Source organism: Pelmatolapia mariae, linkage group LG3_W (assembly GCF_036321145.2).
Source record: "Pelmatolapia mariae isolate MD_Pm_ZW linkage group LG3_W, Pm_UMD_F_2, whole genome shotgun sequence".
Classification (NCBI taxonomy): Eukaryota; Metazoa; Chordata; class Actinopteri; order Cichliformes; family Cichlidae; genus Pelmatolapia; species Pelmatolapia mariae.
In genome coordinates, this window is record NC_086229.1 from 52041689 (window position 1) to 52059195 (window position 17507).

Sequence of the window (17507 nt, forward strand, 5' to 3'; positions counted from 1 at the left end):
ATCCTGTGCAAAATAAGGCAGAATACTTTTTATGCTTCTTTCAAACAGTAAAAATGACACCTCAGAAAAAAAAACCCTCAAGAGAAATTTAAACAAAACTTTATTTAAACATTAGGAACACAAAACAAACACTAAAACTAAACCTAAACAATGATCAAACAGAACAAGAGGATACTGAACCTTAACCATCATAAAATGTATGATCATGGTTTTCCTGGTACATTTTAATAATGAGATGATAAACTTAACTATTGCAGAAACCATGTTCAAAAGTTGATTAATTCTGAGATCAGAAACCTTAGCCCCTTTTTCCATTAGTACCTACTTGGATCAACTTGACTCAATTTGCCAAGGTTTCAAGGGTTTTCCATCTGGTACCAGGTAACAGTACCTGGTATCAGGTAATTTTTTTAGTACCTGCTTGCTCGGCTGTTCCATGTGGTCCGAGCAGGTACTAAAATGTGACGTCGTCATTCTGCATGCCACCGATTGGCTGGTCAGTAGTGTCATTCGATGAGTCATGAGAAAGTCTCCTTCATGAAAATTAAAACTGCCATTTTTGAAACCCAGTTGTTACATATGTACACATATATACATATACACACACACACACACACATATATACATACATATATACATATATATATATATATATACATATATATATATATACACACATACATATATATATATATATATACATATATATATATATACACATACATATATATATATATATACATATATATATATATACACATACATATATATACACATACATATATATACATATATATATATACATATATATATATATATATATACATATATATATATATATATACATATACATATATATATACATATACATATATATATATATATATATATATATATATATATATATATATATATATATATATATATATATATATATATATATATATATATATATATATATATATATATATATATATATATATATATACATACATACGCTGAGTGTTTGTATATGTGTGCATGAGGGTGGGAAAGCATGTTTGTGTCTGTGTGTGCCTGTTTGTCTGTGTCTATATGTCAGGTCGGGTCTTAGACTCCACCTCTCTGGGAACACCCAGGCCCTCCAAAGTGTGGAGGCCTATCTCCCCTCACCACACTCCCTGCTGGTAACTGATGCCCTCAGGGGTTGGTGCATTGGTGGTTCTTGGTGTCCGGGGCTGGGCGCTCAGGTATGCACCAGCTCACTCCCGGTGGCTACTTGGCGGGGCCTGGTGCCTGTCGCTCGGTCAGGCCTCTTCCGGGGCAAAGGGGGCCCTTGGGCCTCCGGCCTCGGGGCCTGCGACTCGGTTCACTCTGGCACAGCTGGCTGCCGGCAGAGCCGGCGGGCACGCCAGTGCAGCCCCCTCTGGCTTCTGCTCCGTGGCTACTGGGTGACCCCCTCGTCTGGGGATCTCCTCAGCCCTTCCCAGGAGGGTGGCACGGATGCCCCTCCGGTGGTACTCCTTGGGCTCTCGCACTCTGGGGCCTCTGGATGTCTGGAGCCTGGATGTCCTCCATGCCTGCTTCATGCCCTGGGGGACGGGGCTATGGCCCCCCACACCCTCTAGCAGACCGTTACATGGAGAAACCTTTTGTATACAAGCGCGCTGATCCACACAGGTGTGCACACGGGTGTTCACTGTTCGTAGACATAAACTACACCTTTCTTAGCTGCTACTTCAAAGCACATTGTGCGCTGTCTGTCCTGCGTGCTGCACAACAACTTTCAATATTTAGTATTTACTGCTGTTCACACTTAGCTAGATTAACGTGATGATGTTGTGTTTAGTATGTTGCTTTGTTTTTTTGTTTTTTTTTGTTTGCTTGTTTTCTCTTCTTTTTCTCTCAACAGGTGATCCAGGAGATTTTTTTTTCCTCTTTGTCTTTGTAAGTGCCCTTTCTCACTGTCCCTTTTCCCTTCTGTTTTTCTTTTCCTTCCTCTCTTTCTTTCTCCCTTTCCTATCCCCCAGTCATGTCTGTCCCATCTGTAACAACTGAAAATAAAATAAATAATAACAACAAAGTTTGATCAAATGGATCTATTTGGCAAAATAAATCCATTTGGTATCCTTGTTGGTCTTCAGACAACAATTCTGACGGCTAAAGAACCAAATGGGACAGACAAAAAAAAAAAAAAAAAAAAGGAAAACCAGTCAAGTTGTGGCAAGTTGATCCAAGAAGCTACTAATTTCAAAAGAGGCTTTGAGTGTTTGGTTACAAAACAGCTGATCAGAGTAGAGAAAGGAAGCCATCATTAATGGAGCTCCAATATCTCAATTCACCATGGCAACAGGTAAATAAAGAGCAGTGCCTCCATATGTCAGTGCTGACCACGAGGCTAATTTAAAAAAACAAAAAACAAAAATGGCAGAACCACTCACAGCGGTCCAACATTTTCTAAGCATGAAACTTTAATCAGTATGGATTTTCATGTGTCTCTTTAAGTGTCCGGGATGACTGAATCTTTTCCCACAGATGCTACAGGAATACGGTTTCTCACCAGTGTGAATTCTTATATGACGTTGCAACTCATAGTTCTCTCTGAATCCTTTCCCACAGGTGCTGCAAAGATACGGCTTCTCACCTGTATGAATTTTTAAGTGATAATACAAATGTGCACGCTGACTGAATCTTTTCCCACAGACGTTACAGATATGGGGCTTCTCACCTGTGTGAATCCTTACATGAGACTCAAAATGTGATTTATAGGAAAATCTTTTACCACAAGTGCTACAAAGATACGGTTTCTCACCTGTGTAACAGTTACCATGACTTTTCAAAGCTGATATCTGACGGAATTGTTTCCCACAGGTGCTACAAGAATACGGTTTCTCACCTGTGTGAATTCTGAGATGTACAGTCAAGGCGGATTTGTTGTGAAAACTTTTTCCACAGGTGCTACAAGAATGAGCCCCCTTACCACTGGTTCTACCTGAATATGGTTTGTCGCCTTTGTGAACTCTCAGATGTGCATTCAGGTGGCATTTAAACTGAAAATGTTTTCCACAGACGTCACATTTCAGAGACTTTTTCCTTGTGTCAGTTTTACTTTGACTCTCTGAAACAGCAGGGTTGTCTACTCTCTGACTGTGACTGCCGTTTCTGTGATGACTCCTCTTCTTTAGCTCTGCATTTCTAGTTGATCCTGAGTCCACATGCTGGATTGCTTTCTGATCTCGGCTCTCTGCTTCAGGAAAGCTGTGAGAAAGGAGATGCTCACCGTTTGCTTCTGATTCAGTGTGTGCACTTTCCTCATAAGCGGCTGTCACCATGAAGGAATCAGTCTCCTGCTTCAGTCCAAGCTGCTCTCCCTGCTGACTGGTGCAGAGTTCCTCCTGTTCCTCTTTAATCTGTGGAGGCTCTGGGTCCTCCTCAGTCAGACTGGAGTTCCTTTCTTGGATACACACCTGTTGGTCTGTAAGAACCTCCTCCTTCTCAATGACATGTTGCTGTTGGAGGTCTAAAAAGACAAATGTAGGGGGTGGGGGTGACAGAAAAACAAACATTTGAGAAAATATGTTCTGATCTGAAACATTAACAGTGAGAATGTAAGTAAGCAAGAGTTTCTCTGCATTTCTGTGTAAAGAAATAAACAAATGAACCAATCACAAACAAGCTGTTTCTGATTGGTGGAGTCAGGTCAGACAACTATTAAATTTGACACACAGTCACACCTGTCCATCCAATAAAAAAAAGAAGTAAAAAGATGGCTGATTTTTTTACTGAGTAATCTGACATTTTTGCCTCACACATAGTCTGTCTCACTCCCTTGGGCTGGAAGTGTGTGTATAGTGATTTTGCTGTATTCAGCATAATGTTTAGCTTTTGATGCTGCCATGTTTTACACAATAGCTGTTTAACATTTTTATGATCTACTGCAATTGAACTCCACCGGGATTCTCAACCACAGTGTTCCCCAAACTGCAGCTGAGCACAGTCTGCCTGACTTTTTCCAGCAGAAGAACATTTCAGGATGTAAGTTTTTGAAAGTTAGTGAGAGAAAGGTTATGTGTATTTTTAAACACGAGTTTGTACAGAAAGGCTTTAAAATGCAAAAATTATCTGTTACTTAACAAATTGTGGGTGTCATGGTTCGTATTTGAGGTAAGAGACAAACGACTGCAAGGTCCATTGTGTGTCAAAACAATGATTTTATTACACACACGTGTGTGGGAAAGATGAGCTCTGCAAAACATCAGCCTCGATCTCCCCCGAACAATAAGCGAGCAGTCAAATATATAACATAGTTGATGACGAGCATCATGCGTCAAAGCAGATAGATAACATGCATCAGTTCCAGTCATCCCAACCTTGGACACCCTAACCCTAAACAAGAACAGCTCCTTCCTCTGCTCCTCCGCCGGATGCTTCCTGTTACTTTACTTCACTTATCTCTGGAATTAAACAACAAAACAAGTCTACATACTGTGTGTGTGTGCAGGCAAACATCTGTTCCGAAGCAAACTCCAATGCAGCAGGTTGCTGAATACACACAGGCCTCTATTCAGTTTCTAGATTATATGTGGTGTATTATATTGTAAGCATGTATGCAATTCTGTCATAGCTCGGGTCACCTTAACTTTCTCAATTGATCGGCCAGACATCACGCTGCCCGTAGCTTCAGACCATTAATTAACTTGACCGAGCTTCAACTCTTTAATAAGCACAACAATGCATTGTGTATAACATGAATACAGTTGCACCTGCAATGAAGGATTATCATGTGATTATGACAACACCTGAAATACAGACTTTAATGTAATATCCATAAAATGATAATGATAAATGATGCAACAGTAATAATACTGGTTATGAATAATAACAGTAAAATAATATTCTCATCTCTACAGGGACTTGCATTTATGAGTCCTCAAAATTTACACACAAAGCATTGCACACATTTCTAATGAAAAGTTTGTGCTCGTGGATCATATCATACATATTTGTAACAATTTTGAAACGAACTTCTCTCCATACCCTCAGTGATATATGAAATCAGCCAAACTGATTAAAACCCTGAATTTTAATTACTCAGATGTTTCTGTAACAGTTCTGTTTGATGCTCAAAACGTACTGTATGTTCCAAAAACATCTCTGTTTCCAGTGATTTTAGGAACATTGTACATCTCAACCCTGTTATCTGAAAACAATAAGGAAAGAAAACATTACCTTAAAATTAGTCAGAAAACAGGCAACAACCATTTAAACTAATGCCTCTTTTCTATGCTAAATAACTTTAAATAACTAAGAATATGTCTTATATTTTAGATTCCTCAAAAAAGCCACCCTTTGTTGACAGCGTTGCAAACCCTTGCCCTTCTCTCAATGAGCTTCATGATGTAGTCACCTGAAATGGTTTTCACTTCACAATTGTGCCTTTCAGGGTTCATCTGTGAAATTTTATTCCTTCTTAGGGTGTTGAGATTATCAGTTGTGTCATGCAGAAGTCAGGTTGGTACACAGCCGACAGCCCTATTAGAAATCATATTATGGCAATAACCAATCAGCTATAAAGAGAAACAACAGTCCATCATTACTTTAAGAAATGAAGGTCAGTCATTCCAGAAAACTGTAAAAACTTTGAACGTGTCCCCAAGTGCAGTTGCAAAAAACCATCAAGCCCTACGACGAAAGTGGTTCACATGAGGACCATAAATCCAAGTGACGAGCCAAGGAATAGACTTTAGACCAGTGGAAATCTGTGCTTGGGTGCAACTTTGAAATCTTTGGTTCTGCAGTGTCTTTGCGTGATATCGAAAAGGTGAATGGATGATGTGATGGTGTGGGGGAGTTCTGCTGGTGACACTGTTGGGGATTTATTTAAAATTGAAGGCACACTGAACCAGCATGGCTACCACAGCATCCTGCAGCGACATGCCATCCCATCCAGTTTGCATTTAGTTGGTCCATCATTTATTTTTCAACAGGACAATGACCCCAACATGCCTCCAGGCTGTGTAAGGGCTATTTGACCAAGAAGGAGAGTGATGGAGTGCTGCACCAGATGGCCTGGGCTCCATAGTCACCTGACCTAAACCCAATTGAGACAGCTTGGGATGAGCGCAGATTGAAGGCAAAAGGGCGAATAAGTGCTCAGCATTTCTGGGAACTCATTTAACACTGTTGGAAAACAATTTCCGGTGACTACCTCATGAAGCACATCTATAAAATGACAAGAGACAATGGCAAGACAACAAAAACGTCCTTCAGTTTAAAAGAGACAATTTCCTTCCATTAAACAGTTTTTTTCCCACTAAAGATCCTAATGGTGATTACAGGAACAGCGCTGCTGGCAACAGGTTTACCTTAACTCAGCCTGAGCTCAACATCTTTGTTCTTCACAGTGTATAAACAGACTCCAGCTCCATGTTAAACTCTACCAGCGTCATCCTCACTGCTGCTGTTGTGTTATGAGTGTTTTTGTTTAAAACTTGGGGCTGTGTGAATTTAATGTTCTAAAACCTTTTATTAACACACTGCTCCTACATATGTTTCTATTGCAAGATCTGTTTCTAGTTAAAAATGTGGGTGAAGCACTCGCGTTTAAATCATTCAACACATCAGTGTGCTGCAAAGTGCACAAAAAGCAAAGAATTTTGTGTTGAGGATTATTCAAGTTACTCAGTGAATCGTTGCGGCCTTAGCATAGATCATGACATTCTATTAGACAGTAGAAAATTCATTTGGTCTCACAGGAAAAATCCTTAGTTTGTTTACCTTGAAGGTAGGGATAATTTTGTCTACAGTGATGCTAACTAATTACACAAAACCATGATGCTGTGTGGAGTCTCACAAGGATCAAATCACGGGGCCCTCTTATTGAATCTGCATATGGTTCCTTTTTATGAAATCTTTCAGGAGTTAGTTGATAATTTGTCTTATCACAGCTATGCTGATGATACCCAGATTTATTTGACTATGTCATTATGTTTGTGTCCTAAAAATGTAAACAGCACAACACAACAAAAATTGCCTCCAATTCATCCATTCTCTTCCACTTATCAGGGCTGTGGGAATTTGCAACCTATCCCAGCTACTATAGGGCAAGAGGCAGGGTCTTTTTCTCCAACTGATCTTTCTCAGTACACTTAAGTAATCACTTCCTCCAAACCATCAACATGTCTTTTAGAACCCAGTTCTACAAGACTGCTTAAAGAAGTTCCAACATTAATTTGTGTTTCAATCTTAAATATGATCAGCCCATCACTACTAGTCAGTTATGTACCACAGGGCTTCAAATTAGCGGTAGTTAAGCTGTTACTTAAAAATCCATATACTTCACCTAGCTGTCTTAGCTAATTATAGGCTGATCTCCAACCTACTTTTAATCTAAAAATATTCTCGAAAGAGTAGTTGTAACAGCTTACTGATCATCTGCAAAGGAATGGCTTATTTGAAGAGTTTCTGTCAGGTTTCAGAGCTCATTGCTGTACACAAACAGCTTCAGTGAAGGTTACAAATGATCTTCTTATGCCCTCTGACAGTGGACTCATCTCTGTGCTTGTCCTGCTAGACTTTACTGCAGTGTTTGATCAATTAGAGCATGTTGCAGGTATTAAAGGTACTGCACTGTGGTGGTTTGGTTTAATAGACTCCAAGTTGTTCATGTAAATTGAGAGTCCTCTTTATACAATAAGGTTAATAATAGACTTCCACAGGGTTCCATGATAGAAATATTGGATTTACATTATACATTCTTCACAATCCGACAAGTACAGGGCAACGGATGATATCCTGTGCAACAGAGTTTATATTGAATAAGGTTTTACTTATTTATTACATTGAATTACCGTGTTCTACCTCATTTTTATATTATTCTTGTAATTATATTTAAATTTTATATAACTTTGTTTCTGACACCGCAAAGAGTGCTCTTAATTTTGTTGTACATGTTACAATGACAGTAATGATATTTGGATTTTTATCCTTAGTAATGCTGCAATAGCATAAGGCTGCATTTCCTCTTTACTAACCTTTTTACTCATTATGTGTTTATACAACTCACAGAATTTAATTCATATTCATTTCTGGATCTCTTCCACAGCATGTCCTTGTCCTGTCTTCCTCCCCTCACCCCACCCAGTCGGAGCAGATGGCCGCCCCTCCCTAAGCCTGGATCTACAGGAGGTTTCTTCCTGTTAAAAGGGAGTTTCTCCTCCTCTCTCCACTCTTGCCAAAGTGCTTGCTCATAGGGGGTCATATGATTGTTGGGTTTTTCTCTGTAAGGTGCTTTTAGAGCCATAAATATGGATTATACAGAGATCACGTTTAGTGCAAATTCTGTTGTCTTTCTTTTTCTGTTATAAACATTGGGGGGGGTTTGACTACAGTTTAACATTATTGTGAAATTGTGAGTTTAATTTTAAATAAATAAATAAATAAAATTATTAATATAGCACCTTTCTGGACAGAGTCACAAAGTGCTACTGAGTCCACAGTTCTTAAACTTAGAGGGAGAGAGTTCGACAGTCTAGAGGCCACAGTGGCAAAGCTCTATCACCCTTGGTTCTCATCCTTGTGTGTTGTATAGCAAGTAGGCCCTGATCAGATAATCTCAGTGACCTGCTAGGGACATAGGGCTGTAGAAGATCAGAAATATGTGCTGGTACCATATGTGTTGGATCAAGGACACATCTAAAAAGTGCAGGAAACCAGCCCTCGAGGCCTGGAGTTCGATACCTGTGACTTAGAGGATCTGGTCAAAAGCCTAGCTGCAGTGTTTTGCACAACCTTCAGACGATCCAGGGAAACTTTGCTTAGACACATAAACAACTGAATGTCATCACCATAACAGTGACAGAAAATGTCCTCAAAGGAGCCCATTATATGCTGGCAGGGGAGAAGATATATGTAACAATAAAGCACCCAAAACCAAATCTTGAGGGACACCATAAGTAAGGGAGGTAGAGGATAACCTAAAATTAGAGACCACCACAGAAAAACCACAGGTGTAGATAGAACCACTCCAAGGCAGTTCCAGATACACCAACCCAATATTTGAGCCTTTCAAGCAGGATGTGGTGCCGACGTGAGGTCCAACATCAACAAAACAAAGCATTTTCCTGCATCGTTACTCATCAAAATGTTACTAGAGACCGTAAGAAGAGCTGTTTCCATGGAATGAACTCTACGAAAGCCAAACGGAAACCTATCAAAAATGCATTGTTTATCCAGAACTGTTATAAGTTGCTTAGCCACAACCCTTTCTAGAAACTTAGCAATTAATGGTAATTTAGAGATTGGCCTGTACATCGTGAGGCATCATAGAGGATCAGATGGATAGCAAAGCCAGGGGATCATACACCAAGACAGCCAGTACATCGTTGACACGAAGTGAGAACAGCAGGGCAGAGAAGAATAACACAAAAGTAGAGTGGGCGGCGGCAGAGCCAAACACAGGCACCATCATACTGAAAGTCATGAAAGCGTTACTTCATGTTAAGCATTATCAGAATATACACTGAAAGGATAGAAGGATCACAGATGAACAGAACAACACAGTGTCACTGCACTTGCCGTGTTTAGTCAAAATAAGATGAAGAAGTTGTAAATGGAAATATTTTGATCATCATGTTTTGTATTTGCATTTTTTTTAAATAAAGATTGTTGTAAAAAAAAAGAAATTCATTTTTGCATGAGTTACTTTTTAAACAGTGCTTCAAGTATGACACAGATACTAAATCTACTGCTATGACAAGTACTATATGAATAAAAAATGAACTGAATGGATTGATCGGCCAGGAGTTGTTGGGTCAGCCTGTCATGTGACCGATTATGAGCTGGTCTATTTCACATAGCATCATTTAGCACAGCACAGCCCGCTAAGAATTACTGAGCCTATTAACATCACTAACATGTGGCACATTTAGACATTATACTTTGCTTCAGTGAACAGAAACTTGATCCACTGATTGTTTTCTTGCTTTTGCTGCAGATGTAAAGACATTAATTACAGCAGTATTTGCAATGTGGACAGCTTTTGTTCTGATGCTTTGGAGAGTCTGTCACTGTGTGTGTGTTCACTTTGAGGCTCTCATGGAGAATAAATGGAATAAACAGTTGGTGTGTACGCTCATCTTCATCAATGTTAGTCAGCTGACAGTTTTCACACTGTCTCATTAAGAGTGTGTGTGCTCTTCCTGAACTATCACCGTTTGCTCCTCTGAATTCATCACCAAAGTAACAGCTTCCTGCTCTCAGCTAACATCAGCTTAGAGAAATCCTGGAGAAGCTGATAAACTTTCAGATTTATCACCAATCAATCAAACACTGAAGAATCTGAGCTTGAACAGCACAGAGTTAAAAACATGTCCATACCTATGATGTGTGAGTTTCTGTCGGGTTTCCGGCTGATATCCAGCAGTCTGTGCTGACGGTTGATCTCCTCCTCATACTGGACAATGGTTTTTTGAACCTCTGAGAAGATTTCTTCACAAACAGCAGTTAGTCTCTCCTTGATGAACTCTCTCAGATACTGATACGAACTCATTGCTGCTTCAACTCAGGCTGGGCGGATCGATACAAGCATCGATGAAGCGAAACCGACGTTGGTATCAGATCCACACTAACGTGACAGTTCTGTGTCGAGGCTGCTAAATGTGAGCCGATTAACCCGAGTCCAGGCAGATTTTTGTGAAGCGCTATTGAGGCGTTTGTTGATGACATATGTGATGACGTCGAAGTCCCGGGAGCCGGCCGTACCACGTGAAAGACGAACCTTTAAAAAAAAAAAAAACCTGTTTTGACTGTAATGTATTACACTAAAAATTCTCTAACTGACCAGGGACGTGCAGAGAGGAGGTGGAAGCGGCTTGAGCACTTGACCTGCCCCTTTCCTGGTCAGCGCCCAAAGACCCCTTGTCTTGAGGCAATTATTTATTTATTTATTTATTTATTTATTTATTATTTTTAATACGTGTGTGCGTGTGGAGTCCTGTCTGTGCCCCTCAACAATAATATTTAACTATTAATAACAGCTTTGCTAAATAAAATGATCCGGTTTGCATCAGTCACATGACTACCATTAACCAATGCTCGTCCTTGACGGCAGTGCGCGCTGGTTACGAGCCGGGAACGAGCTCGCAAAGAGCACGCGCATTTTCTTGCCTGGGGAGCTGTAGGAGAAACACGCAAATTAACTGGTAGACGCAGACTGATGCAACTAAACCAGTAACTAGGTGTACAGTGAATACTGTAGTCTACAGCACACAGGAGTATTAGGTTATTATGTACACGTTGGTAAGTTGTGTTGTGGCGAAAGACGATTTGAGCGTGCTGTGTGTGTAACAGCGCGACAAACATTACCTGTCCTTTTATTAACTGCACAGGTAGTGCTGGTCATAGCTGCTGGCTAACTGGGTAAGGCTGTCATGGGTCTGTAGCTCTGTCCACCATATTTAGTTTTAAAGTAAGTCACAGGGCTTTTCCTGCCTTTCTGAAGGGCTCATATTTCACTAACAACTATCTAATATGCATATCCAAATAATTATGGATTATTATCATTATGATATTAAAAACACACATTGTATTTTAAAGAAACAGTATTACATTAGATTTATATTTCAAATATAACAAAATGCTGATTTTACAGCAGCAAAATTATCTCTACAGTTTAAACAGTAAACCTGTCTGCACAGAGTGAATAGTCAAACATACATTATTTTATATATTTTTTATATTCTTATTACTTTATTATTATAGCGCTAGGAATAACTAATACGGGAAGTATTCTGGATCAGCGTCATGATGCAAACTTGTGGTCATAGTATATACAGTATTCTGGAGAAGGTATAAAATGTCACTGTATGTGCATGTTTGTGCGTGTGTGTGTGTGTGTGTTTTATGTTTCTATATATAGATTTTTTTAAAATTATTACTCACTTAACACAGTCCAGACATGCCTCATAAGGATGGTTGTGTGGATAATTAAATAATAGTTTAATGCAATAGCAAATTTTGCCTTGTTCTCAGATGGACAGCAAGTGGAGAGTGATAGATAAGATGAGGAGATGGAAGGAGGAAGAGAGGCAAAGAGTGATTCACAGGCAGAGCCTAGCTGTCACCAATCTTTGCATTTTATTATTATCTCATAACACTTGTTTAATCAGCTCCATCTCTCCTATGGACTTTTTAATGTCTACAGTCTCAGATCAGCACAGCCCTGCCCTCCAGCACTATCAGCAGCAGGAGCAGCAGCAACCCCTCAACAACAACAACATTGTACCCATCAGGTAACATATAGGGTATGTTTGCTTTGCATTGTCCCCACCTGATGACACTGATATAGTCTGATGTGATTCCATATTAGATTTTTAGATGAATGTGGGTTGTTGTTATTCGGCCTGGTTCTATGAGCCCCTTTGTAACGTTGAATACCCGCCCCTTCAAACACCTCTGTACAGCCCTGCTGACTATGTCTCATAAATACTGCCCCGTGTGATGGTCTAGTGGGTTCTTCCTGTGGAAAGTGATTCTTTCTGTTTGAATTATGTGAGCTATGAGACGCAACAGTAGGTGGAGCCTCTCCTCGTGACTAAAGAATTACTTTGGTTCTCATCCATCAGATCTTGTCTTTGTTTGGGCTGTGCGATGTGACCAAAATCTTATATCCCGATATAAGACATTTATTGTTCCGACAACAATATATAATCACAAAAATTTTACATTTTCTGTAAATTCTGTGAATCTCGGACAACTCGACTTGCGTGAAGCGTTTTCAGCTGGGCGTCGTGTACCTGGAGTCGAGTGTTTTGACCGATGCATGAAGCTATACATTTTTAGACATAAGTTGAAACGGCCGCCATTTTCTTTTTCAGTATTAATTACACGGCATGCTGCGGGGAAAAGCCTGTTCTAGCGTTTTTTTTTTAGCACCTGACGGCTCTTTTTTGCTTCTCATCCGTAAATACTCTGCATACTCTTTCACGTGATTCAGTTTATTTTGAAAAGTCTCAACAGGATCTTCAGCTTTATTGTGAAGGGTTTACGTGGAAAACAAACAAGCGGACGGCGGAGCCATGCGATCATGCGATGTTGCTAATGACAAGTATAAAAGCAGTTGCTTGTCTGTCTGTAGTGTGGTTATTTTAAATATAAGAGACAGAGAGAACTGTAAGAAAATAATATAGCCACTACAGTGACCATCAGAACGATGAAAAACAATATTGCCGTAAACAGTTTATTTTGCGACACGAAACAAACAATAGCGTAAAATGAAATGATAGATGTTTTTATATTTTCAGCCGATATATATCGTTATATCGAACAGGTCTAATCTTTGTCATGTTCTGCCTCCATGTTTCCTTCCTGTCTATGCAGAACTTGTCTGATTAAGAAAAACATGTTAATGAATGAATACAAACCCCTGTTAAGAATTACGCCTGGGTGGAGGGGACTGATAGGACGGGGATATACAGAAAGATTTGCTAAAGCAGATAATGAAAGAAATGTAAAAAAAAATGAGTGTGAAATAGTAAAAACTTTGGGGTGTTTTTTAAACCTGTGTGGACTAAAACCTGTTTTTATAAACTCCTTTAATCAAGCTAAAATATTTCTAAAATTGTTTTCTGCTGATATGTTTTCTGTTTAATTTTTCTCTTTGATTTACTCCCTTACAATGTTGTGTTGTTTGTTAGAAATAATATTACGCCCCCCCTTCCTTCTCTCCCCATCGGTCTGTGTATTCAACGTTACCTCTGGTGCCCACCTCTCAATTTTAAATGCATGTAGACACTGAGGGTTCTCGGGAGGGGCCGTGCCGACACCTGTTATTCTCTAGCAGGAAGCACCATGCCCTCCCGTCTTTTAAATACACTTTAGAACAGGGTACCTGGATCTGGGGTATAGAGTATGCTTGGTGAGTGTGTGTACAGTGTCCATGTCTGTTTGTCTCCACATTGGACGAGTGCCGAGTATGTGTATATGTGTGCATGGGGGGGGCAGGGGTTCACGTTTGTATCTGTGTGTGCCTATTTGTCTGTGTCTATATGTCAGCTTGGGTCTTAGACTCCACCTCTCTGGGAACATCCCAGGCCCTCCAAGGTATGGAGGCCTATCTCCCCCCACCAGACTCCCTGTCGGTGACTGATGCCGTCACACGTCGGTGCGTTGGTGGTTCTCGGTGTCCAGGCTGGGTGCTCAGGTATGTACCCGATGTGGGCCTGGCACCCATGGCTCAATTGGGCCCCTTCCGGGGGCTGGGGGGCCCTCGGGCCTCTGGGTCCAGGGCTCGGTTCGTTCTGGCGCAGCTGGCACCTGGCAGAGCCTGTTCGCTGTCATTGCAGGCCCCTGTGGCTTCTGCACCGTGTCTGCTGGGTGACCCCTCGTCTGGGGCTCTCCTCAGTTCTGTCCAGCATGGTGGCACAGTTGCCCCTCTGTTGGTCCTCCTTGGGCTCTCGCACTCTGGGGGCCTCTGGAGGTCTGGGGCCTGGATCTCCTCCATGCCTGCTTCATGACCTGAGGAACAGGGCTATGGCTCCCCACAACCTCTAGCGGATTGTTACATGGAGAAACCTTTGGAATACAAGCACACCCGCCCAAACGAGTGTTCACAGACACAAACTACACTTTTCTTGACTGCTACCTCAAAGCACACTGTGCGCTGTTGGTCTTGCGTGCTGCACAATAACATTCAATATTTAGTATTTACTGTTATTTACATTTATTTAGGTTATTGCAATGATGTTGTGTTTATTGTGTTGCTCTTTTTTATGCTTGTTTTCTCTTTTTTTCCCCCTAAACAGGTGATCCAGGTGATTTCTTTCTTCTTCTTTTTTAAATGTCCTCTCTCACTGCCCTTCTTCCCCTCTGTTTATCTTTCCCTCTCTTTCTCTTTCTTTCTCCCTTTCCTATCCCCCAGTCATGTCTGTCCCTTCTGTAATAACTTAAAATAAAATAAAATTAAATACAAAAAATTCATATTAAATGGTATAATATACACGTAGTGCTCTTGTTTAGCAGAAATGCGTATTACCATTTAGTATCCATTTTATCTGGGAGCGTTTTTAGTCCTTTTTGTGAAAGCTTTTATATAAAATATATGAAATGTAGATTGCATAACATTCGATGCAGCTACAAGACATTTGAAACAAGACATTTGATGTTTAGCAGCTAATAATTTGGTTTTAAATTCAGCTTTTGCTGTGTTACATGCAGGTAACTGTGAATATTATTGCTGTATGTGATCTCCTACATTATGTCAGACTTAATGATGCAAAACATGCTGTATGGATTTGAATGTATCAGTGAATGTATTTTGTATGTGTGTGTTTTCTCTGGAGTTTTTTATTTCTAACTATGAGCAGTATTTCTGTTGTATCCTACATCATGGTTGTAAAATAAAACTCAAAACCAAAGGTTTAAATTATGTTATGCAAAACAGACAATTCTCATTATATTGAAACGTAATCTACACATTTATTGGTTCCTTAGATCCTCTAATCCAGCGGTCCCCAACCTTTTTTGCGCCACGGACCGGTTTATGCTAGAGATGGCACGATACCACTTTTTTATGTCCGATACCGATATCATAAATTTGGATATCTGCCGATACCGATATTAATCCGATATAGTGTGTTTTTCAATCAATAAAAATGTTTTTTTTAAATATCTTGCTGCTTTTTGTATAAGTTCATACTCAAGTTTAAATAAACAACAACACTAAAGCTATTCTGTTATACCTGTATGTAAAAAAAAAAAAATACACTGCACCCAAAATATTTCATAGTTCAGCAACACTGATCAATCTAATAAACTTAAACCTACTCCATCCTCCCTATCCTGGTATTTTAAAGAGTACTTAGCAGAAATATTAAGCAAACTAACTAATAGTGTTGCAGACTCCCAGCAAAAGAAAATGGGGAACCACCCCCCACCTGATGATGGATAATTGATGTAATCAACTTTAATTTGATGCAGGGTGAAAAAAAAATGCACAGAAATAAATTATTTTTCAAGAATAATTAAATAGATTCAACATCTTTCTTCAACAGAATTGCAGAATTCACAGATGGTATCTTCCCAAAGGAAAAAGTACTAGCTTACTAGGGTATATTAGACTTAACAGTTACTATATACAGTAATGGACTTCTATACATTTTACATCAGATTAAAACTTTGGGTGTAAGACTCAGATAATTATTTATTGAAAGCTAGATATTTTAAATGAGAATAGGAAAGAAAAGTATGTCTTTGTGCCCCCTTTTCCCTGTTCATGCCCCATCGGCCCCCCTGGCTAAACTTTGCTAGATCCGCCCCTGCACAGTTACCAGCCGTCAGCTACGTAGAAAAGGATCCTGGTGTAGAAAGTAATATTAAATAAATTCTAACAACAGCTTATCAAGCTTAAACGTTCTGCTGTTGTTCAGCCGCTGGTTTCCTCTTTCTGGTGCAAAGTGGGCCAAAAACAAAGAAGAGAGACGGACTCGCAACAGAAAAGCCGATCAGCTGAAGCAGTTTCACGATTGAAGTAGCAGCAGGAGAGCGAGAGGCAGTCGCTCCATATATCGGTTGTTAAGCTTAACATGGGAATGCTTTACAACCATTCAGAGATGAACTTACACACTTGCTTTACTTCTCTCTGGGATAACTTTCTCGGAGATGAAATGCTGGTTTGCTAGCTAGGCTACAAATACACACAGCCGCTCTATCACGTGACGCATACTGCTCCGACGTGCTACGGTTATGAGCCAAGTTACGCCATGTCGCAAGTTTTGTGAGGTGCTTTTTTGATATTTAATGGATCGGATTACATTTTTTTATTTCTCGCCGATATCCGATCCAGTAATTTAGGTCAGTATCGGACCGATACCGATACGTAATATCGGATCGGTCCATTTCTAGTTTATGGCCGACAATATTTTCACGGACCGGCCTTTAAGGTGTCGCGGATAAATACCCGGCACCAAACGACTCATGGACCGGTACCGGTCCGGGGGTTGGGGACCGCTGCTCTAATCAATCGCTCTTACTGCAACCAATGTCCCGACAGAAGACTAGGGAGGATTGTGCTTTTGCTATTGCTGCACCTAAACTTTGGAATAGCCTGCCGATGGATGTCTGTGTGTCGGAATCCATTCAATCTTTCAAATCACGTTTAAAAACCCACCTGTTTAAGCTAGCCTTCAAAACAAATTAGATTTTAACTTCCACCCAGTTCGCGCTTGTGCCATGCCACTTACCTATAACAATTTCATAATGATAACTGTATTTTCTTTGTTCTTGTATTGTTATAATCCTGCAACACAGCAATTGTGTGAAGCAATTTGATGTACCTTGGTCTTTTAAATGTGCTATAGAAATAAAATTGAAACTGAAACTGAAATATATACTTTTTTGAGACTTTGTAAGTGTTAGTGTGTCTATGTAGTCATCTCTACTGGAAGACCATATTCTGATCAGTGAATCCTAGTATCATTCTCTATAAGGCCATGTTTGTTTTCCAAACAAAAAAGAAGAAAGGTAAACTGAAA

General features: G+C 39.9%; 1 protein-coding gene across 1 annotated transcript; it reads right to left on the bottom strand.

Moving 5' to 3' along the window:
• Nucleotides 1-1002: 1002 nt before the first annotated feature.
• Nucleotides 1003-10666, bottom strand: LOC134624615 (zinc finger protein OZF-like). The gene is made up of 2 exons (XM_063469623.1): nt 10357-10666; nt 1003-3499 (listed from the first exon to the last, which is right to left on the bottom strand). Exons 1-2 carry the CDS (start codon nt 10526-10528, stop codon nt 2451-2453), a joined length of 1221 nt encoding a protein of 406 aa, XP_063325693.1. The 5' UTR covers nt 10529-10666; the 3' UTR covers nt 1003-2450.
• Between the last annotated feature and the right edge of the window lie 6841 nt (nt 10667-17507).